General features: G+C 40.9%; 1 protein-coding gene across 6 annotated transcripts in view; it reads left to right on the plus strand.

The window, feature by feature from the left end:
- The first annotated feature begins 1485 nt into the window (after positions 1–1485).
- Positions 1486–24517, plus strand: part of galnt7 (UDP-N-acetyl-alpha-D-galactosamine: polypeptide N-acetylgalactosaminyltransferase 7) — a 158314-nt gene continuing 135282 nt past the window's right edge. For 2 of the 6 annotated variants that reach the window (XM_088419826.1, XM_088419825.1), the window contains exons 1-3: positions 1486–1699; positions 12057–12168; positions 19161–19479. In XM_088419826.1, coding sequence (XP_088275952.1) covers positions 1580–1699; positions 12057–12168; positions 19161–19479 — 551 coding nt within the window. In that variant the 5' untranslated portion in view covers positions 1486–1579. The remainder of the gene's footprint in view (positions 1700–12056; positions 12169–19160; positions 19480–24517) is intronic. The other 4 variants (XM_088419827.1, XM_088419822.1, XM_088419823.1 and 1 more) reach the window with 4 other exon arrangements.

Raw genomic sequence — 24517 nt, forward strand, 5'->3', positions numbered from 1 at the left:
TACCACCCTCAGGCCAACGGTTTGTGCGAACGATTTCACCGGTCACTTAGAGCCGCATTGCGGGCCACCCTTTCAGATGGTAGTTGGGTCGACCGCGTGCCATGGGTGTTACTCGGGTTGCGTTCGGTTCCAAAAGAGGATCTTGACGCTTCACCTGCAGAACTGGTGCTTGGGCAGCCTGTTAGGGTTCCGGGCGAGTCCTTTTTCCTCTTCGTTAAGAGGGCCCAGGACTTCTTTGCCAGTTCACCATTGTTTTCCTAAAGTGTTCATACCCTCAGCGCTCAGGTCTGCTCGTTTTGTTTTTGTACGGCATGATGGCCACCGCTCACCGCTACAGCCACCTTATGATGGCCCGTTTAGAGTACTAGAACATGGTGCTAAATATTTTGTGCTGAATTTGGGTGGCCGTAGGGAGCGTGTAGCTTTGGATAGACTCAAACCGGCTCATGTTTTGGCTGGAGAGGAGGTCCTGCCAGCCAAGGTCCCTCGCCGTGGTCGTCCTCCAAAGCCCTCAGCCTCGCCTTTGCACGTTAGCCCAGTGTGTCAAGCTCCTAATCCTGGCCCCCAGGTTTCACGCGCTCCGCACAGGAAGGTACTGCGTACTCGGGGCGGCAGGCTGGTGAAACCCCCAGTGAAGTTTTCGCTCTAAGTGCCTAACCGGGTGTTCGTGGGGGGGGGGGTCTGAATCTTTGTTGTAAATCTTTGAACTTTGTGCTTTATGTCTTTGATGATGTGTACAATGTTTGTTCAGTTTTGTGTTGACAAGTGAAGAGTAAAGACGTATACTAAAACAGCATCATGCGTTTCTTCATCTTGCCACAAAGTATTGTATAAATCACGTTGCCTCGTGAAAGTATTTTAAACATCTAAATTGATATAGCAACTAATAAATCTAGATCAAGATAATTCTCTGTAAATTATGGCTCGTCATTCACAACATGTCACTTCATGTGTGTTGCCATTGTGAAGCGAACTACAAAGACGTCTGTGACCTGACTGCAACTCGGACGTTCATTTCAAGCGCGGAGTGGACTACGGTGGCTGACTGGGGCAAACGCGCTGCATCCGGTAGAATCTGAACACAACAGGAATGTGGCAATCAAACGATTAAAAAACAACTGCAAAAGAATAGAAAAAAACTTCATCAAACATAATAACTATTCAAAAACAAAAAGAAATACGCTGCAAACTGTACCTGCTGCATTCACAAATATTCAGTGTAATGGGAAAATTCGACTTCCCACCTTCCTCAAATGCAGCATGACCAGTTGAGTTCATACACTACCGTATGTGTCTAAAACGCAAGTTTCCAAACGGTACACCCCTGTTTTAAAATAACCTACAAGAACAATATCCAATCATACAATTTGTTCCCATTGGCGTTCTTGTTTTAATCGTACGTTGAATTAGATCAATACTAGTCCGGAGTCATTAGGTTTCACTAAAATGACAGAGATTCTGGTAGGAGGAGCTTGCATTTAATTTGAAGGCCGAGAATCGCGGATGTAGGACCTAAAGAAATGAGACTTGGCTAGTAATTATCCGCAGCGCGAACACGTTACCTGGAATATATTCCAAAATGAGATTTAAAGTGGGATTTATTTTACGAGGTTTACTTCTCATTATTACATTTCTTGTATTGGTGGTGTTGTGGTCTTCGTTAACCAAACTCAGCGTCGGGAAGCATATTGGAGCCCGGGTGAGTAAGTGAATCGAAACTAAAATTTCTTCCAAACCTATACAGGATATACACGGAAATGCAGGTCACCAACGCCGAAGTGCAACTTCAAGGAGCTTTAAAGATTTTATCCTGATCGATGAAATTGATTGTCTTTTCCAGTGAAATGTCTCATTTTAACGTGTAGATGGGATAAATCTGACATTAATTCGTTATGTCTCTTCGTAACCGCGTGGAAGCTTGCTAACACCCTAAAATTGACGTATATAACCCATGTCAACCGCATCAAAAATGATGAAAACACAAACTGTTCACCAGACATGTGTTTTAACAGCCACCCAATCTTAACTAATTGCTAATTATTAACTACGATAACTGGAGGTTTTTGTGTTGTTGTGACTTGTGAGTCTTGGTAGAAAACATAAAGAAGCCTGTTCTTGGTATATACATTACAAGGACATACCAAAAAAAATCTTTAGCTATCGTAACACCAAACCGCATATTTATTATAACACATTTCATTTTTAACAAATGAACAGACATTGATAAACTATAACTACATTAACAGACTGCTGTCAAGCCGTCCAACTCTCGCGAAAAGGAAGTCAAATGAGCCGCATCTCACATTTTATTTACTCGGCATTACGGTAAAGTGCCGCCAACGAGAGGTGCTCGTCACTTTCAAAGTAAAAGAAGTCCGCTTTGCCTACATGGACGTGAAAACGTCGGGTTAAAAATGACTTTAACGAATGTGTCTTTTGTAACGCACTTACGTAAAAACTGCACTAAATAATTGCAATCTTAGTACGAAATAAAACGTTTTAAATATTTATTTTTGTTTGTTTTTTATTATTAAAAATTATCTAAATGGTATCACAACATTAGACGAATCACGGAGAAGCATTATTAAGTACAGGTCTCCCGAAAATGCTGTCTCCTCATAATCTGATCTTAAAAGTAAAATAAGTTACCTAAAACATCAATACTTCCCACTGTCCCACTGTCATGATACCTGATGTTATTATTTTATTTTCTTTCGCTATCGTTATACCAAACTAGTCCTGGAAGACACTACACAACCCCAGGGGTCCCCCAAACTGGATCCCATCAAATGTGACATTTCAAAATTGGCGACTCTTGAAAATGCATCATTCAACTGTCAATTTATTAAATATTACAAAAATATATCATTGAAAAAACAATCTTTAGCTATTGTAACACCACACCTGTTCTGGTAGATACTAGAGCACCCCAGGTATCCCCAGATCTTGTCTCATCAATATCTGATGCGGCAATTCAAAATGAGTGACCCTTGAAAATGACACATTGTATTGTCATTTTATCACATATTAAAAAAAAAATAATAATTAAAAAAAATTCTATCGTAACATCACACCTTGTCTGGGGCATACTGGAGCACTCCACGGGTTCCCCAATTGCGTCCCATCAAAATCTGATGTGGCATTTAAAAATAAGTGACCCCTGAAAATGCCACACTACACTGGCAATGTGTCACACATTTAAAAAGAAAATCATTAAAAAAAATTCTTTAGCTATTGTAACACCAGACCTGTCCTGGGGGACACTAGAGCACCCCAGGGGTCCCCCCAATGGGATCCCATCAAAACATGATGTGAAATTTTAACATAAGTGACCCTTGAAAAAGACACATTACACTGTAAAAATATCACATATTTTATAAAATCATTAAAAAAAATTCTTTAGCGATTGTAACATCACACCTGGTTTGGGGGATACTAGAGCACTCCACCGGTCCCCCAGTCGGGTCCAATCAAAATCTGATTTGTCATTTTAAAATGAGTGACCTCTGAAAATGACACATTTAACTGTCATTTTATCACGTTTGAAAAAAAATCATTAAAAAAATTCTTTAGCTAAAGTAATACCACACCTGTGGTACACCTAAAGCACCCCTGGGGTCCCCCAATCGGGTCTCATCAAAATCTGATGTGGCATTTTAAAATAAGTGACCCCTGAAAATGACAGATTCAACTGTCAATATATGACATATTTAAAAATACAGTGGGCCCCCGGTTTACGAACTCCCTCTTTTACGTATTTTTCATCTTACGAACGTGGACCGCAGCGTTTTTTGTCCCCCTCTTACGCACAAACCTTTCGTCTTACGAACAATCCAACATGCCGGTCAGTGTGTCCGCACTATTTTTTTCGCTTTGCTGCATCAACATAAATAACTATTGTCGCATGTCATGGAAACGCTGATATGCTATTGGTCTTATAAGGTCACAGTCACGGTCTCAGTCACGGAGATGCCGATATGCTATTGGTCGATTAAGGTCACAGTCACGGTCTCAATCACGGAGATGCCGATATGCTATTGGCCGGCGTCACGTCAATCACAGAAATGCCGATATGCTATAGGCCGAACGCCTTCATCTAGCTTGATGGCACAGCTGGTCGGTGTGTTGTGAAGACTTTGCAAACTTTATCTGTTAGACATGGCTTCTAAAATTGCTAGTGGCGGTAAAGGAAGAAGTAAAAGGATGATGACAATAGAAACGAAGCAGGAGATAATAAAAAAATACAAAGGAAGCGCACGCATAGCTAACCTTGCTAGTGAGTATGGCCGTAACCGCTCGGCAATCTTCTAAGGGCAAGACTTTCCTTGCCAGGGGACGGACCTCGATCAACAACAAAATGGAGAAGCTTCTTCTATTATGGATTAAAGAGAAGGAAATCACCAATGATAAGTTCTTGTTTAAGAAAATAAATAAATAAATTCTGCGGGTTGGTCTTGCTCCCCTCCGCCTCCACCCAGCTCAAGTCAGGTGGCCCAAAGGTAAATGTCATTTTTTTCTTTGTATATTTATGTAGTTTAATTTAACTGTACAGTAGATTATGTTACTAATTTTTAATATGTGTATAAAGTCGTGATGTTTTCCCTAAGGTTTTTGCACGCGTTGCACGCATTCACTAATTAACATAGGTTTGGATTGACCGTCATACGAGCAATTCAAGTTACGAGCATAGCCGCTTAAAGGATTAAGTTCGTAACATGGGGGCCCACTGTATCATTAAAAAAAACTCTAGTAATTGTAACACTACACCTATTCTTAGGTCTCATTAAAATCTGATCTGATCTGATTAAAATGTGATCATATTACATTTGTATATGGCATTTTCAGGGGTCACTCATTTTGAAATGCCAGATTAGGTTTTTATGGGACCAAACTGGGAGACCCCTAAGGTGCTCTAGTATCCCCCAGGATAAGTATGGTATTACAATAGCTAACAAATCTTTTTTAATTATATTTTAAAATATGCAAAATATTGACTGTTGAATGCATCATATTCAGAGGTCGCTCATTTTAAAATGCCACATCAGATTTTGATGGTAACCGATTGGAGAACCCCTGGGTGCTCTACTATCCCCTGGGATAGGTGTGGTATTACGATAGCAAAATATTTTTTTTTTAAGTGTATAATGAAAAATGTGATAAAATGACAGTTAAATGTGTCATTTTCAGAGGTCACTCATTTTAAAATGCCACATCAGATTTTGATGGCACCCAATTAAGGGATCCCTGGGATACTCTAGTATCCCCCAGACCAGGTGTGATGTTTCAATAGCTAAAACATTTTTTAAAAAGATTTTTTAAAATATGTGATATATTGACAGTGTAATGTGTCTTTTTTAGGGGTCATTTATTGTAAAATGCCACTTCAGATTTTGATGGTACCCAATTGGGGGTGGGTGTATCGGGCACTCGAAATTGCCATTAGGTGTGATTGTGAGTGTGAGTGGCTGTTTGTCTCTGTGTGCCCTGCAATTGGCTGGCAACCAGTCCATGTGTCCCTCTCACTTACAAATGGTGCTTCAACAATATTGCGTGAGTATACTTGGTAGGGGAAATGCTTTCTAGCAACAACGAGGTCAATCATTTCCTGTTTTTCTATGGCTCCATCTTTTTGACAAGCAGACTGGGCGCATTTTGTGCTTGACTCCCCCCACTGGTTGTAAGTTGAACACCTGAAACGTGATGATGCCAGGGACATATTATAAGGCAGCGTCACCCGGTAGTCTGTCTTTCAGAACCTTCTCGCGCGTTGGTTTGCATGCTATATGAGTACCGCGCTTTTGTGATGGGTTGATGACGCATAATGGAGCGTGTTGGAACACTGACACATTGTGTTGATACTGTGTCGATATTGTGTCATCAAATACTGACACCTGCTGGAGGTTAAAAATCCCTGCAGGCAACCCACTTGGCAAACTGAACTGACCTAGTGTATACCAGGGGCGACATTAGACCTAATAAATTAGGAAATGCCTTAGGAAACGCATCGGTGTTGCTCGACCCACCACTATCGCGCTTTTTGCGGTTTATTTCTTTCTTTCCGATGCTTGTAACCTGTTGACTGTGTCATTCGGGGTTGCGGTTTACTCTCCGCCCTCCGGTGACTGCGACGCTTCTGTTGGTTTATCCTCGTTTGGTTTGCGCGATGTTTGCTGTGGCTTTTCTTCACGGGATGAGTTGCATTGCTTTGTGTGCTATCGCTTTCGATGTTTTTTTTTTCTTTTGTGATTTTCGCCATTTCTTTGTTTGCTACTTCGCCTTTAATACTTGGTTGCACATGCCTTTCATGGTGTTCACGGCCTGACGTGTGCGTCCTCGCCATAAAGTTGTGCTTTGTTTTTACCTGGCTGTAAAATTTCTGCGGTTGTTTGTGTTGCCTGCTCACCCGCCAGCTTTTGGTGTCGCGGCTGCATCTGTTATTTGTCCTCGCCCGATTTCCATCTGTGCCGTGTCACTTGCGCTTTGTAAACGATTTCGGCTGGTTGCTATTGTCCATCTTTCGCTGTACCGGCTGCGTTACGCACCCGTTGCGGGTTTTATGGCGCATTCCCCTTGCCGCTTGGCGGCACATCGCCTCCGCTCTCTGTGTCCTTTGCCTGTTTGCGGCTCGCAGTGATTGCGTCTCACACCGGCTCTTGCCTTGACAGCTTTTGTTGCGCTTTTCTCGGTCGTATGGAGGGTTCTGTGCTGTGCTCCAGTTGTGGCTGTCGCGTTGTGCTGGCGGACTCATAGGGTGGCCACTGTTTGCGTTGCCGTGACTTGGTGCACGTTGACACGGCTTCTTTGCCGTGAGTGTGGCCGTGGATGATGTGACCGGTTCTTTGGAGTCCAACAAGGCTACGTCTGTGGCTCCTCCTGTTGAGTTGGCAGTCTTCTTGCTTCCTGTTCGCAGACGAGGCGTGAAACGCCGCTCTGCCAATCTAGCTCCGCCTGCATCCTCCTCTAAGTGAGGTTACATTTCCTGCCAGCAATGGGCCTCTGGGTTAGTGGATGAGGTTGCCTATTTGTGTTCCCAATGGGAAGGAATGTCTGCACTGCTGCAGGAGCGCCTCCAGCCGAGTACCTTGGCTTCCGATGAGCCCTCCACTTTTCAAGGCGCTGTTGGACCTTTACAAGGACAGATGCCATTTCTCATTTCCGTGAGTCTGAGTTTGATTCTAGGGTCTCCGCTGTTGGTTCCCCTCCATCTGAGAGGGGCTTGTCGCTCACCATATTGGGTGATGTGGATTTACTTATGTCCCTATTTCACCCTGCTTTGTGGGAGCGTCAGGTGGACGTTCCTTGTCCCCAGTCTCCCCGGAGAAATCCCTTTTTCTGGCGTGACCTCCCATCTGGTGCCTTCATTGTCCCACAGTGACGCAGGACATGCCAAGCCCAGAAAACAGAACTTTACAATAGTCTAGGCGCGACGTAACAAATGCATTAATTAATGTTTCAGGATCGCTAGGAGAAAGAACAGGGCAAATTTGAGCTATATTGCGAAGGTGTAAAAACGCCATTCTTGTCGTGTTATTAATATGTGTCCGAAAAGAGAGAGTTGAGTCAAATATCACTCTGAGGTTTTCTGCAAAACTACTTTAGGAAATAGTGCAGTTATCCAGGTTCAACGTGGTATTCTTAAGGTTCTAGGGTTAAGAAGCAGAAAATTGGAAGACATCCATTGTTTAATCTCGGCAAGGCAGGCAGGCCTCCAGTTTACTGCACTTGCTGGGTCTGTTATTTCTAAAGGCATGTATAGTTGGGTATCATCAGCATAACAATGAAAACTAATAGCATGTTTACGTATAATATCGTCAAGAGGAATCATGTAGATGTTGAACAGCAAGGGACCAAGTACTGACCCCTGTGGGACACCACATGAGATGCAGAAAGATTCAGAGATCGCTTTGCCATAAGAGACACTATGCGTCCTTCCCAGCATGTAAGATCTGAACCAGGAAAGTGGTAATCCCGAGATATCAAAACATTGATTTAAGACGTTCTACAAGAATATGATGATCAATAGTGTCAAATGCGGCACTAAGGTCAAGCAAGAATAATATTGATGAGATGATGGAATCCATGGCTAAGAGAAGATCGTTCGTCACTTTTACAAGGGCTGTCTTAGTTGAGTGGTTGGCCCTAAAAAATGATTGAAGGAGTTCAAATCTTTTGTTATCTACCATGAAATCGCTAAGCCGTTGTGCTACAACTTTCTCAATAATTTTGGTAATAAATGGAAGATGTGACACTGGTCTATAGTTCGAGAGATTTTCAGGATCTAGGTGAGGTTTCTGATGTAATGGTTACATGACGGCCATCTTAAAAGTTCAGGTACAATGCCAGAGGAGAGCGACAGATTAATAATATTCAATTCAGTTTTCTGGTTGACACCGAGTTGTTTGCCTTCATCTACATAAGTCAAAGTCAAGTTTATTGTCAATTACTTCACATGTGCTTAACATACAAAGGAATCGAAATAGCGTTTCTCACTATCCTCTGCGTTTTACATGTACACAAGACAACGCATTGTCGGGAGAGCGAGTGGCCGCTTCGTATACACGCGCCGCCAAATTATGTATGTGGTAGTACTGAATAATTAGCCAACAAAGGCGTAGAAGCAGGTGGCGGCACCAGACAGGATGCCGGCGAGGCCAAACGAAGCAAATCCGCCGGTCCCAAAATCTTTTTCAACATTGCTGCCGTTGCTTTGATTCAGGAAACTGGTGTAGTTGTCCAGCGTGAGGTTCCAATTGGTCGTGTCGCCTTTTACGAAGCTCGAGATGATGACGAAGCCCAGCACCACCAGATTGATGCCGGTGAAGATCCTGTTGACCAGCGCAGATTCGCTCACGCCGATTCGCTCACGCCGAAAGCAAGCAGGCCGGCAGGTCTGCTCGGCGTCCGGCGGCCTGGCCGCAATTAGGGTTCCGCTGGCCTTACCCACGTCGAAGCGGCTGTCGTAGTTTCCGCCTGTGATCTCGAACCAGACGGGAACGTCCGAGGACATAGCGCTCAACGCCACACGAACCGAACTTTCGTCCTGGGCCGACGTCATGGTACTTAAGTACTAGAAATCCATTACTTTAGGACCTAAAAACATTGTCCAGTTGGACTTGCCGCAGCAGCCAGGCTGATTCCCGTGGCTACGTGTCGGCCATATTAGGAAAAAAAAAAAAAAAAAAATGGAAGTTGGGTCGGGAGTAGATTACAATTTTTGCCGATAGCTGATAGTCGATAATTGCATCAGGAGCCAATCATATGTCTTATAGAAGTGCCAATCTCCCTCTCGAAATCAAGTTTGAGTGCAAATCTGAAAGTGAGAACTGGCGCTGCTGTCCAGGGAGGGCAGAGAACATCCGATAACTTTTCTGGGTGATGTTGATCAACCTTTGCATTGCTTTACTCTTTGTGGTGGCAGCTGCTCCTAAAGGTTTTTTTTTTTTTTTCTTCTTAGTCTGATTACTCTCAGAAAGTGGAGTTGCTTGGATTTCTTCACCACCATCATGTTGATGATGATCCAGAAGAGCTTAATGGAGATGTGGACTTCCATTAGCTTGAACGAATGAACCCCTTCTTCCAGTTAATGATCAGTTCTGTCTTTGTAGTGTGTGGAGTGTGGTGTTTCTCTCGACTCTATGTTGACATTTTTCCAACCTCATACAAATGTACAGCTTAAATGAAAAGCAGAGAAGACTATACTGTGGACCCCTGTGTTACAACGTCCCTGACTTTCGTTATTTTCATGTTGCGACGTGGAATACTGTGTTGTTTCATCCCCTCTTTAAGATATTTTTACTGGTTTTGGGGTCCTACATATGTCTACAAAACAACAGTCATGACGCTAGGGGTTAGGTAATTACACTTATTTTCTGTTGCCGTCCCTGCAACAGATCATTACAATTCTGGTCTCCTTATATGTCGCTGTCTTATCACTGAGATGGTGGTCTGCTATTAGTCGGCCTCACTTATTTCAAAATGGCAGAACGGTAGAGCTTTGTTCGATTGTGAGTGGTTACAATACCATATTTATAGTGCATTTTGCTGCTTAATTCAAAGTTGAAAGGGTTAGCCATGGGTCCCAAGATCCGTAGTGATGTTAAAGAGAGAAGTAAGAAGATGATTTATATGGAAACGATGCTGGAGATAACCCCTATTCGAGTATATGGGCATAACAAGTGGCACTCAAAGGTAAATAAATCCTTTCTATAGTTCTTTATTTATGATGTTTTCTGATTGTATGCATGTACAGTATGCATGTATATTATATATACTTATTTAACTATTTTGGTCCCAATTTCTAATATGTATGTACAATTTTGATGTTTTTACTTGGGGTTCTAAATGCATTAACTATTTAAACATAGGTTTGGATTGCCCGTCATACGGCAAATTTGCCTTACGACACCAACCACAGAACGGATTAATCTCGTAACATGGGGGCCCACCGTATTATACTTTCTGACCCCTTTGAACAGGAAATCAAGTGTTCCCTCACCATTTTGCACTCCATCTTTCACGCCCTCAGTGCTTCACTTTTTTTTTTTTTATATAAAATAAAGCTATATTGGGAAAAGATGCGTTGTGAAGGTTTCCCTGCATGCCAGAGACACGTCAACTGTCCTGCGCAAGCCACGCCAGGAGTTGTCTCATACTTTGATTAGTTGCTGTTGCGCTGGAAGCCAATCAAACATCTTGTAGGAGTGCCCGAAAGCTGATTGACCTATTGTTTTCAGAAATTTGTCCACACTTTTGACAATTGAGTTACTACAGTAGTCTGCGAACCTCAATCTAACGTGTCTCTCTACTAGTCAATGAGAGCCTTTCCTCCGCCATCCACACAAGCCTCATCACCTCTCTGAGAAGGCAGCGTTGTTTAATGTTACTTACAGTAGTGCTGCTTGTATGGTGTCTGAATTGAACGGAGTGAGAACGAGAAAGAAGTGGTGGGAGTAGTTGTACAAGAAAGCGTTGGAGAGGTGTTACAGAGAGTGCGGTTATAATAAATTAGAATACTGAGTGCAAACCCTGCATTCCTGTTGTTTTGCTTTCAAGCAACAACTTCCATTCGAGGTTGACGTCTGAGGGCCATTAATCCAAGCGCAACTCTGGCCCTCTGTGTCCCCCGAGTACAGCCAAGAAAAGGAACAAATAACAGTACATTTACTGTATAAGATTCAAGATTCAGTGTTTATTGTCATGTGCACTGTTTAGAAACAAGGTTCTCCATACATAAAATTCTTACTTGGCTTTCCAGATGATCGTCGTAAGAAAAAGAAGTTCCAAGTTAAGACAAAAAACAAGGTTAGGGTTAGACACATAAAAAAGAGACAGAGCACAAGTATGGGTAGGTTATGTACAGATACAGATAATAATGTGCACGTCTATATGGCAACTAAAATAAAGTGCATGCTTGCATGGGAGGCTAGGTACAGCTGTTTACAAGTGGTGTGAAAAGAAGGAGGAGCATAAATAGTGCAAAAAAAATCTGAAATAAGGTGCTTGTTCTTGGCATAGTCAGAGATGTACAGGTATGAGAGTGATATTATCAGCTGAATTTTACATGGCTGTTGAGGAGTCTGATGACTGGTATACGCTCTGTAGAGAGAACAATCGAGTTACGGTGATCTTGGACCTTGTCTTGACCACTCTCTGCAGTCGTATGCTGTCCATAACAGTGGAGTTGCCATACCAATGAGTGATGCTGCTGGTTAGGGGTGCTCAAGTCTGATCTTGGAGAGCACCTTTCCTGGCTGTTTTCCATGTAACCCTCATACGTTACACTTAATTCACGTAACCATGATTGTTATCAGACTTATGCAAAGCGTGCTTATTAGCTGAATATTTGAATCTGGTGTGTTCGAGGAAATATACCTCAAAAATGGGCTCAATGGGGTTTCCCAAGGATTGGAGTTTGGCACCCCTGGCGTAGGGCTTGAACATCAATCTGTAAACCAGGGGTGTCCTAGTAATAGTCTTCTCATAGCAGCTTATAGTCTGGAAAATGTGATATATAATTGAGTTTAATTGTTAAGTCTAATTATGAATGTCATATCCAGGATGGTGGATTGCTGCCCCAAGGAGACCCAGCAGACCATTTTAAGCCGATTGTACCTTGGCCACATGTGGAAGGTATTGAAGTGGACCTCAACTCAATCAGAGTGAAGTATGGTAAGATATACATTTTGTTCTTATTCTACAAAAGCAGGCATTAACAGGGAGGACAAGACATATCCATTACAATAAAGTGATCTACACAACTCCACTTGTCAAAATTGTGTTTCAAAACCACCTGTTTTGAGCATTTGAGGTAGATGTTTTTGACATTTGCTGCCTACTGCAAATGATATCACAGTTGCCTCAATTGGTTGTGACTGACCCTGAGTATTTGTGATGTCATTTTGAGCGCAGCCAACTTGCTGATGGCTGACTTAATGTGACAGAAACCAGCAGCTGAATCAGTGAAGTGCTGCAACTGCTAATTTGGCACCCAAATACAGACTAAATGTAAAACTACCTAAAAGTTGGGCTTTTTTGCGGCGCAAGTGGTGTAGATGCAATTTTGGTGGATAAAAAGTAGGCGCGGCGGCTCAATTGAGCAGAAGTTAGCACGTCCGCTTCACAGGTCAGGGACCTGAGTTCAAATCCACCTTGCTCTGGCTTTCCTGTGTGGGGTTTGCATGTTTTCCGCAAGCCTGTGTGGGTTCCCTCCGGCCACTCCTGCTTCCGCCCCACATTCCAAAAACATGCATGGCATACTAAATTGCCAAGAAAATTATGCTAGTTTTGAATCTAAACATGCTCGAAAATCCATGAAACTTCAAACACTATATCAAGCCTCGCAAAGTGATTAATATTTTATTAGTTCATTGCGTGATTTTTACAAAATAGCTCGATAGAGCCCCCCTACAGTTTTTTAAGGATGTACATTTCATCCAGCATGTTTTTGATGTACCCTCCTGTGATTGCTCCTGATTCAATTAATCAACTCATCAGGAATCTCTGAAGGACTTGATAAGTATCCTTCATTTGTATCAGGCGCATTAGAGGAGGGTTACACTTGACATATGCTGGAAATATGCCCTTGTATGACCCCTGATTTAAATTTTCAAAAATGAAAGGAATGTCTAGCATGCTGACACAAACAAAAAAAGTAAAAACCAGCCACTATTTTAGATAAACAGAAAATGAACTGTGATTTATTTGTATTTTTTAAGAGTCCAATTTAGGTCCTTTTTTCCACAGTTTCAGGGGCCATACATTTGGCTTATTATAATAGACGATCTGGATAATAATGATCTGGAGAAAAACGAGGGCTCTCGCAGCAGTAGCAACTCGGGCCCTAATAATCTGGAGAAGAACAATAGGGACCTCGAAGCGGTCACTGCTCATGCCCTAATAATAATAACCTGGAGAAGAACAATAGGGACCAGTCGCTGCTCAGCCCTAACAATAATTATAATAATAATAATAATCTGGAGGAGAACAATAGGAACCTTGCAGCGGTCACTGCTCGGGCCCTAATAATCTGGTGAAGAACAATAGGGACCACGCAGCGGTCTCTGCTCGGGCCCTAATAATCTGGACAGAAACAAGAGGGTCCTCGCAGTGTATGATACTTGGGCTCTAATAATAATATTACTAATCTGGAGAAAAACAAGAGGGTCCTCGCAGCGGACACTGGTTGGGCCCTAATAATAATAATGATCTTGGGAAAAACAAGAGGGCTCTAGCAGCAGTAGCTGCTCAGGCCCTAATAATCCGGAGAGAAACAACAGGGTCCTCGCAGTGGTTGCTGCTCGGGCCCTAATAATTTGGAGAAAAACAAGAGGGCTCTCGCAGCGGTAGCTGCTTGGGACCCAATGATTAGTTTTGTCACAAACAAACAAAAAAAAAATTGTAAATTCACAAGGGTGTGAATAATTTTGAAAACAAGTGTGTATATTTATGTATATAGTGACTCCTCACTTTTCGTGGCTAATTGGGACCGGACCTCCCCGCGCTAAGTGAAAACCCGAATTAAAAAAAAAAAAAAAAAAAAAAAGAGGAGATGTGGGGTGCAGGCGAATACAGAGAAATGACATTTCATGCAAAAATGGGCCAGCGGGAGGGGTGTTGGCAAAATGCAGAAGGACCTGGCATGCAGAAATGAGTAGGGAAAGGGGGAGTGGTAGCTTGCTGTAGCGTGAGTTGGGCATTTGGAGCCTCACTGGTAGCACTCTGTTGAAAAAGAAATTGTTATACCTCGATACTACAGTTAGGAAATCACTGGGCATGGGAAAGAAAGGTGCATGGGATTTTCCGTAACATACTTCACACAGTTTATTTATGCACGGCCAATGTCTGGGGGGGGTTACTTTTCCTGAGGGATGGTTGTTCCTCCTTTAACTGCGAAAAATGAGGGATTACTGTATTATGCTATAGAGATAGCACCACCTTGTGTTTACATAAATTATTTTTACACTTTGATGTACTGCGCCAGGCCTGTTGCATTACATTTTGTTTGTATTTGTTGTCTGTGGGTTAGTGTGGAGGGTTTTCTTTTCTTTTCTGTTTTAGGCTTTTGCTGTGCTTTTAATTGTTTTTTTGAGGCGTGAGGTTTTGTTGGTGTGTTTAGTTTATGTTTTTGTTCCCCCTTGTTTCTGTCAGTTTGATTTTGTCCACCTGTCCGCGTTAACTTGCTTCCCTTGTGTTGGCGAATCAGCTCCCTCTTCCAATTGTTTCTAGTGCTTCCCTGGTGCTCCTTGTTGTCTAGTTAGTTTTGAGTTTCTCGTTGTTCTTGTGTGTACTTCTGTTTGTCGAGCATATAATTATTTTTGTACTAAGCTTATTTGTAGATTTTGGTTTATTACTTTCTTTTCGTTTTCAAATTTGCTTGTGTGTTTTCATCTTTATATTAAAACATCATAATACATCCAGCATAATACAGTTTTCATTGAAACCGACAGGAGCTTCCAAATTCATGTCCTACTCCATTGAAGCTCAGCATCCACAGCATCCAAGATTCTATTTTAGCAGGGCAGGTGGTCAGGGCTGAGTGAACTGCACTTGTAATGGATTTCGTGACAATAACGGTCAATCTTAAGTAATAACATTTTACAAGTGAGCTGCACTTGTAATAGATTTGTGAAAATTAAAGTTAATCTTATAAATGTTTTTATAAGTCTCTCTCACACCTCCTGAGCAATCCTAGCCCGTTCATTTTGGACCTCATCTTTTCCTGTATTAGAGGGTCTTTTGCCCTGGCTCATTTCAAGCCTCCCTAAAGATTCTCAAAGGGATTCAAGACTGATTCCAGGCATCAAGACCATGGGCGATACCAACCCAGCTTTATCGGCCGCGAACTTGTAGCCATTGTATAACTGTGGCGGTTGGCAAAGAAATACCGTGCATTCGCCGGAAGAGGGCAATGTTGTATTGAAACATAACCTAATTTTGTTCTGTTCGATTTCTATATTTTGTATTTCGGTTGAAATGGCTCCATATTATTTCTAAGTCCACTGGAGCAATAGTGTTAATTTATGGATGATTTTCAATCCATCAGCTAGCAGAGTTTATTTAGGGTCGCCAAAGGGGCTTCCAGGAAAATCATTCACGCTGCTGTCATCAAGTCAGACGCGACGGCACGCGTATATCCGAAGACGTAAAGTGTTCCAGCTTTGTCTATGTTTAGCGGCCCAAAGTGGTATGTTTGAGTTTGGTTTATGTTTAAATACATATTATGTTGTCCGTAGCTGACATCTCCTTTGTATGTGTCAGTTCTACGGTGTGAACTGTTGCAAACAAGTGCAGTCAGTAAAGCATCAGTACGAAGAACCTTGGTGTCTCTCCCTTTTTTTGGACAAAGCCGGCATAATAACCATGAACCACAAACTAGACATTAGAAGAGTGGAAAAATGACAATTTTAGATAAATACTAGTACAGTGGGCCCCCGGGTTACGAGATTAATCCGGTCCGCGGTTGAGCCGGTAAGGCGAATTCGCCGTATGGCGGGCAATCCAAACCTATATTAGATAGCTAATGCGTTTAGAACCCCAGGTAAAAACATCAACATGTTACATACATATTAAAAATTGGTAGCAAAATAGTATAGTAAGAGGTACGTACCGTATTTTATATTAGATTTATATATATATTTTTTTATATTTTATATTTATATTAAAGCGCACCGGATTATAAAGCGCACCATCAATGAATGGCCGAGTTTCTAAACAATGTCATATATAAGGCGCACCGGATTATAAGGCGCACATAGAGTTAAAACCATAGTACTGGCTGGAGTTGCATTATGCATCAACTAGATCAGGCATGTCCAAAGTCTGGCCCTTGGGCCAAATGCAGCCCGTGGCCAATTTCCATCCAGCCCGAGACCTGCGTCATAAAATCAATAACGTCTGGCCCGCATGGAGAATTAATACATTGGGCAGCACCGCTTTTACCTGCGTGTGGTAAATGCTGCCATCTATAGGCTCAGTTTGGAACAGCAAATTAGAGTATGAGTAATTGACTGTATGAGCCACTAATTTTCTAAAATGGCGACAATCAACATAAAGAGGAACGTTGCGCTGCAGTGTGACGCAGAGAGCCGCGGTAAGCGGCTGCAGCTTTCTCTTGGCAACTTTTACCGAGCATTTGGTAAGAAAATGCTAAACTTGTTCGGGTGGACATATTCCTGTGAGAAGATCTACTCGGTTATGAACTTAAATAAGAGCCGTATGAGGGCATGGCTATCGGACTCTTGCTTACAAGACATCTTGCGCATCCATACTACTGCCATACAGCCAGACTTTATTTTAAATGAGTGCTGCACTTAATGATATGACTATTACTTGTTCATTTCTCTGTTATTGTGTTTAAAAATTCTATAAATATTCAACTGACGTGGTGAGATTTTTTTTGTTTCAAACGTAATTTGCACCCAAGGGTTAGGGTTCTGTTCAACTGTTACAAAAACGTTAGTGTTAAAAAAAAGTGACTATTCAATGTCAATATTTAATGTCTATTCAATGTTTATATGCATGTTTCAAATTAATCAAAACACATGCTTAAGATAGCTGAAATGAAAATAAAAATGCAAATTTTAAACACAGAACGGCCCGTTGAAATGTATCTAAATTAATTGCTGTTATATGTAAAGAATGCCCGCCAAGGTTGACCCCCCCCTACATTTTTAACACACCAAATCTGGCCCCCTTTGAAAAAAGGTTGGACACCCCTGCACTAAATGATGCTTCACTAAAGGGAATGTATTAAAAACAATCAGCAAAGTCATCAAACTTTATTAATAGAATATGAACTGCATTCATATATATAAGCGTATAATCATATAAGTATATACGTATAAGCGTTGTATGGCTGATATACTAAGAAATACAGTATTTGTGATAAAAAAAAATCAGATAAAACAGAGAATGCGTTATTAGTAATTGCTATTTAACGACTAAACAGGAGCCACAGAGCGCAGAATAGATCCAGATCAAGCCATGCACTCATGAACGTGCTGTGCCGCAATTCTTTTTTTTCTCGGCATGCGTTATATTTATTATTATATTTATTATATTATATTTTATATATTTGAAGCGCTATTTTGATATGTAGCACAAAAAAGTTATGAATAAACGAAAGTCAGGGATATTTAAACGAAAAACATGCAACGGTTTGAGTGAGGAGCCAAGCGCAGGTGAAGGCCTGGTCCCGCCGTCTTTTTAAAATTTTTTCTTCGGCATGCATGATATTTTTTTTGATCTGCTATTTCGATATGGAGCACAAAGAAGTTAATAAAAAATGAAAGTCAGGGAAATTTAAACGACAAACATGAGTGTGGTGCCACACATTCTTAAGTCCTCAAAAAAAAAATCGGGTTGGGTCAGCAAATCAAGTTAATGAATCGCGCTGGGCCTAGTCGGCTTTAATACCCTCAGGCCAGGTCGGTTTGAACTGGATTTTTAGACATAAACTATAGTTTATGCAGTCAGCACATGATATGATCCATATATAAGGCACACCGGATTATAAGGCGCACCGTTAGCTTTTTAAAAAAAATCAGGCTTTTGTGTGTGCCTTATAGTGCGGAAAATATGGTATATATAATATACTTGTATACAATCAGAAAACATCATAAATAAAAAATATAGAAAGGATTTATCTACCTTTGAGTGGTGCTAGTTATGCCCATATTCCCTAGTAAGGGGAGCCGAGGCTAGGCTAACATCTTAATTCTTGAGTATGTCCAGCTTTGTTTCCATATAACTCATCTTCTTACTTCTCTCTTTAACATCACTATCAATCTTGGGACCCATTGCTAACCCATTTAAGTTTGAATTAAGCATTAAAATGCACGATAAATACGGTTGTGCAACCACTCACGATAGAACAAAGATTTACCATTCCGCCATTTTGAAATGAGTGAGGCCGAGCAATAGCAGACCAGCATCTTCGTGAGGAGACGCTGACCAATATCAGACCAGCATTGTAGTGCCGCGTTGCAGGAAGGCAGTTTGACGGCAACAGAAAATTTGACGGCAACAAAAAATAAGTGCAATTACCTAAAAACGGCTGCGGATGGAGACAAAACGACACAAATACAGCCAACCCCCTAGGGTCATGACAGTTGTTTTTGTTAAATACCATAAAGAGGGGACGGATAAACTCAGTATTCCACATCGCAACATGAAAAAAACGTAAGCCAGGGACGCTTTAACCTGGGGGTCCACTGTATATATCCCAAATGAAATCCAGAAAGTTTTTTGATCTTTAAAATTCACATGCTAATTTGTAAGGAAATTGGACCCCTAGCGAAAAAAAATCAAGACAAAAGAAGACCATTTTCTTATTGTATTAATTTGTAAAAAAATGAGTAATGATACCAAAATATATCATAAAACCGATAAATAATTACCATATTTAAATGCCACGCATGGTTTATTAATGAACAGTAAACCACATGAGAAAAAATGGCAAGTGACATTAATGTTTGTTCTGGTTTTCGTGTTGCGGCTTTTAAACTGTGATCTTGTATGTGCAAAAACATTATTTCCTAAAAAGAAATATTGTCAGTTCGATATTGCCCATCCCTAAATGATGCACTGCTGATTGATTTTACTTTTTGTAATAATTGTTGACTTTTTTCCTGACACATTTTGTTTTTTGGTTTCATCTCCAGGAGGGGGCAATCACTTGCAAACCCCAAAGCAGCTGCCCATTCAGAAGCAGTCCAATGAGCAACAGTATGCAACGTTCAAACCAAACCTTCATAACTACAATGCCCCCATCCTCAAAAAAGGTGTTCTTGGAAACTTTGAACCCATAGAATCTGAGCCCCCAGGGGTTCCAGCTGGCCCAGGAGAAGGAGCTCAACCATTTGTTCTGGGCCCAGAATACAAGGAAACCATTCATGCATCTATCAAAGAGTTTGGCTTCAACATGGTTGCTAGTGACATGATATCACTGGACAGGACCATCAGAGACATACGTCATGAAGAGTAAGTACTACGTTTCATTACATATACTATGAGTGGATGGGTGGGCTTGGAAATTCTTTTCAATCAATATATACAACTCAATGGGATAACTTATAAAGGCATAATTTTTAATGTTGATGATTATAAGGTTAATTGTTATTTTGAGTCTCCACTTTTTTTGTGTTTTACGACCACTATACAGGTATAATTCCATAAACGCTGGTTCAGTGTGTGCATTTGGAACTTGTACGGTCCACAGTAATTGTTAGAAAAGACACACATAAAAGCCATCATGCAGATGCAACTCCAACTCCCTCACTTGAGGTGTTCCAGGCTTGTCTACTCGGAGGAGGCCCAGAACCAGGTCACGAGAGAGAATCTGTTTCTCGTCTGGCCTGGAAATGCCTGGGGCTTCCCTCAAAGAAGCTTAATTAAGTGCCTAGGGAGAAAGAAGTCACTAAGATGCTGTATGTGCCTACGTACGTTCTAAATGCACATTTGGAGTGTTTCTAGAAATCCTTATCCAGCAATTCCTAATTTGTGAAGATTGACTCAGTAGTTCCTGCAGGGTTCAGCGGAAGGCAACCCTCTGCTGAATGTACCAAATCTGCTTTCTGATAGACTTTAAGGTTTAGATTTAGTGTTGTGTAACCACTATAAACATGTATTCAAGTTTCATTAAGATCATAATCGGCTTGTATAAACCCACTGGGTGAGTTGGCATGGAATGACCCACTTGCAGAATAACTTATAGACTTCTATTTATCCTAACAGTAGTACTTATGTTAATGACAATAGTACGTTCATCAATCAGTGATCCTTTGGTTATCTGGAGTCTTTGACAAAATAGAAGAGTTAGGGATGGACAGTGTCCCAATCCAATACCTCAACATTCCATAACTGAAAATGTAAATCTATACAGTGATCCCTCCTACTTCACGGTCTCAGTACTTAGCGGGTTTTTCCAGGAAAAATTAAAAATATTTCAAAATAAAAAATAAAATAATAATAAAATAATAAAATAATAAAAAAAATAATTTAAAAAATGCACAAAAATCGAAAACATTTGAAAAAAGCAAAAAAAGTACATTATACAGTACTGTATTCATCAAATAACTAAGTAATATTAGTTAATAACTATGTTAAGAATTCTTCAAGCGTTAGAGTTCGTGACGTTTTTTTAATCTTATTTTGAAATGCATGCTTTTAATTTGTCGGGTCGCGTTGCATTTCCGTTTCCTTTTTTACGTTCTCTGTGCATCATTCGGCTCGTTACGGTGACGTAGTGAATGACAACGTAAACTCATATTTATAGTTTATTATCATTTATGGTAATAACGCACGCTACTGCCTGTGTTTAGGAAGCGATGAGTGTTTTCTGTTTATGTGTTCGTTTGTGTAGAAGTTGCACATTATAGTTAGTAGTTGTTGTTAGTTGTTGCTAACCCACTAATGTCGGCTAAAAATTACAGTAAATTCATAGATTAAGTGTTCATATGTTAGTTGACTGACTTTAACATTGTTGTTGATTTATTATTCAACAGATACTACATGATACACCATACATGAGCCAAAATAAATGTGAAGTTCAACGCGATCACTTGCGTACTCTCTCACCCCGGGGTCTTGGTGCAGATAACCAGTCCTGAGAACAAATTCTCAACAAACTAAGTAATATTAGTTATTTAATGACTATACAATAATGCTAATAATGTCAATAAGTATAATGTAATGTTAAACAATAGGAGAAAGGAAATAAAATACACAAAAAATGCAAAAAAAAAAAAAAAAGATTGTTTAGTTATTGGGGCGTACATAGAAATCGAGGAACTGATACCCTACTTCGCGGGTTTCAGACTTCGTGGGGGGTTGACACCCCCCATTAACCGCGAAGTAGGGGGATCACTGTATAGTGCAATGATGTCTTGACAGCAGGCAAAACACAGAGCAGGAACCTTCCCACAGTCCAGCCAAGTGGACCGTAGTCTACTTTTCACTTGCATATGCCATAATACATTCAAACCCAAACATGTTCATACCTCGAACTATTCATCCTTCAACGTGCTCACATCTGCTAGGGCCCGTTATAGCTGCTTGCAGCTCTAGTTAGGGCCCGAGCAGCTACTGCTGCGAGAGCCCTCTTGTTTTTCTCCGGATTATTAGGGCCCGAGCAGCTACCGCTGCGAGAGCCCACTTGTTTTTCTCCGGAATTATTATTATTAGGGCCCGAGCAGCTACCGCTGCGAGAGCCCTCTTGTTTTTCTCCGGATTATTATTATTAGGGCCCGAGCGGTGACCAATGCGAGGTCCCTATTGTTCCTCCCCAGATTATTATTATTAGGGCCCGAGCAGCGACCGCTGCGAGGTCCCTATTGTTCCTCTCCGGATTATTATTAGGGCCCGAGCAGCGACCGCTGCGAGGTCCCTATTGTTCCTCCCCAGATTATTATTATTATTAGGGCCCGAGCAGTGACCACTGCGAGGTCCCTATTGTTCCTCCCCAGATTATTATTATTATTATTATTATTATAGCAGCGACCGCTGCGAGGTCCCTATTGTTCCTCCCCAGATTATTAGGGCCCGAGCAGCGACCGCTGCGAGGTCCCTATTGTTCCTCTCCGGAGTTTTATTATTATTATTATTATTATTATTCTCCCGAATTAATCGCATTTTTGAGGGCATAAACATGCACGAAAATCACCAAAATTCGCACACTCATCAGGCCTGCTGTAAAATTTGGTATTTTGGTGTGTTCATACGTAAAATCTAAAAAATTGATTTTTAGCGCCACCTAGAGTCAAACACTTCTCCTGGGTAACGGCCAGTTTCACCTAGAACTTTGACATTTTTAAGGCATATATAAGACTTGAAGACCTACAAAAAAGTTATAGAACACCATATGCTAGGATGTACAGAACCAGAGATATGAATTTTTTTATGTGCCTTTTTGGACCGTTTTTGGATGTTTGCAGGTACCAAGTTCTTCCTAATAGCTCCTAAACGGTTGAGCCCATCAACTTTATATTTGACATGCTTCATTATCAGCCTTAGGACCACATCTGAACAAAATTTTAAGAAGATCGGCCAACATATATGATGGGGGCGGGGCTTTAAATTATGCGTTTCAAATTTCCTTCGCCATGAGCAACAAAAACTTTAATAACTCCAATGTGCAAGCTTTAAAAAATCTGAAACTTTACAGAAAATTCACTAGTTATGTCCTTGAAATATCTGCATGATAAATTTTAAAAACCATTTACAGCGCCACCTAGTTAGAGGTAAAAATGTCATTTTTTAAACTTTCATGTATTGCGCAAAGCCCATATGAGTAAATGAACTGAAAATTTGTCCAGATAGCATTGAGACTTAGAGAAAACGGGTTTTCAAATTTTATGACTTTGTGAAAAAGGGGGTGGTCTGTATGCCAAATCAAAGTCAGAGTTTTCCCAAATCAGCGAAACTTGCCCATATGATCTTTAAAACGGCAGCCCCTTCCGACCCGTTTGACCTAGAGCTACGAAATTTTTTATGCATATGTAGGACCTCAAGAGCTACAAAAACATTATAGAGCGCCATGTGTTAGGATGTACAGAACCAGAGTTATCAATTGTTGAATGTAGAATTTGGCCCAATTTTCTACATTTTTCGTACAAATATGATGGGGGTGGGGCTTCAAAATACGTGTTCCAAAGTCATATTTCCTTCGCCATGAGCAACAAAAACCCTAACAACTCCAATGTGCAAGCTTGAAAAAATCTGAAACTTTACAGAAAATCTACTAGTAAATGCTTTAAAATATCTGCATGGTTATTTTTAAAATTATTAGCGCCACCTATTTACAAACAAAAATGTCCTTTTTTAAACTTTCATGTGTTGTGCTAAGCCCATAAGAGTAAATGTACTGAAAATTCGTGCAAACAGCATCGAGACTTGGACAATAAAGGTATCCAAATTTTATGACTTTTTGATAAAGTGGGTTGTCTGTATGCCAACCCAAAGTTGGAGTTTGCTCATATCATCTAAACTTACTCTAATTGAGCCCAGGTGATCATAGAACGGCAGCCAGTTCCGACCCGTTTGACCTAGAGCTACGCAATTTTTTATGTATGTGTAAGACCTCAAGACCTACAAGAAGATCATAGAGCGCCATGTGTTAGGATGTACAGAACCAGAGTTAGCAATTGTTGAATGTAGCATTTGGCCCGATATTCTACATTTTTTGGTACCGAAACCCTTGACCCGATCATCTTCAATTTTAGCGTGCCCCACTATCTGACATAGGGGAACCCTTGGGAAAAATTTCGTGAAGATCGGCCAACATATATGATGGGGGTGGGACTTCAAAATACGTGTTTCAAACTCAATTTTCGTTCGCCATGAGCAACAAAAACCCTAATAACTCCAATGTGCAAGCTTTAAAAAAATCTGAAACTTTACAGATAATTTACTCATCATAGCTTTAAAATACCTGCATAGTTGATATCAACTTAATGATAGCGCCACCAAGTCACAGACAAATGTCAATTTTTAAACTTTCATGTGTTGTGCTAAGCCCGTCAAGTGTAAATGTACTGAAAATCTGTCCGAATAGCATCGAGACTTAAGAGATTAAAGGTATCCAAATTTTATGACTTTGTGAAAAAGTGGGTGGTCTGTACGCAACCTCAAAGTCGGAGTTTGCTCAAATCATCTAAATTTACTGTAGTTGAGCCCAGGTGATCATAAAACAAGAGCCAGTTCCGACCCGTTTGACCTAGAGCTACGAATTTTTTTATGTATATGTAAGACCTCAAGACCTACAAAAACATCAGGAGCGCCATATGTTAGGATGTACAGAACCAAAGTTATCAATTGTTGAATGTAGCATTTGGCTCGATTTTGTACATTTTTCGATTCCAAAACCCTTGACCCAATCAACTTCACATTTGAGGTGCTCCATTACCTGACAGAGTGGCACCATTGGGCAAAATTTCATCAAGATCGTCTAACCTATATAATGGGGGCGAGGCTTCAAAATACTTGAATCATATTACCTATGCCACCAGTGCTAAAAACCTTA

The sequence above is a fragment of the Hippichthys cyanospilos genome, chromosome 7 (genome assembly GCF_059441005.1).
Source record: "Hippichthys cyanospilos isolate Australia breed blue-spotted pipefish chromosome 7, RoL_Hcya_1.0, whole genome shotgun sequence".
Classification (NCBI taxonomy): Eukaryota; Metazoa; Chordata; class Actinopteri; order Syngnathiformes; family Syngnathidae; genus Hippichthys; species Hippichthys cyanospilos.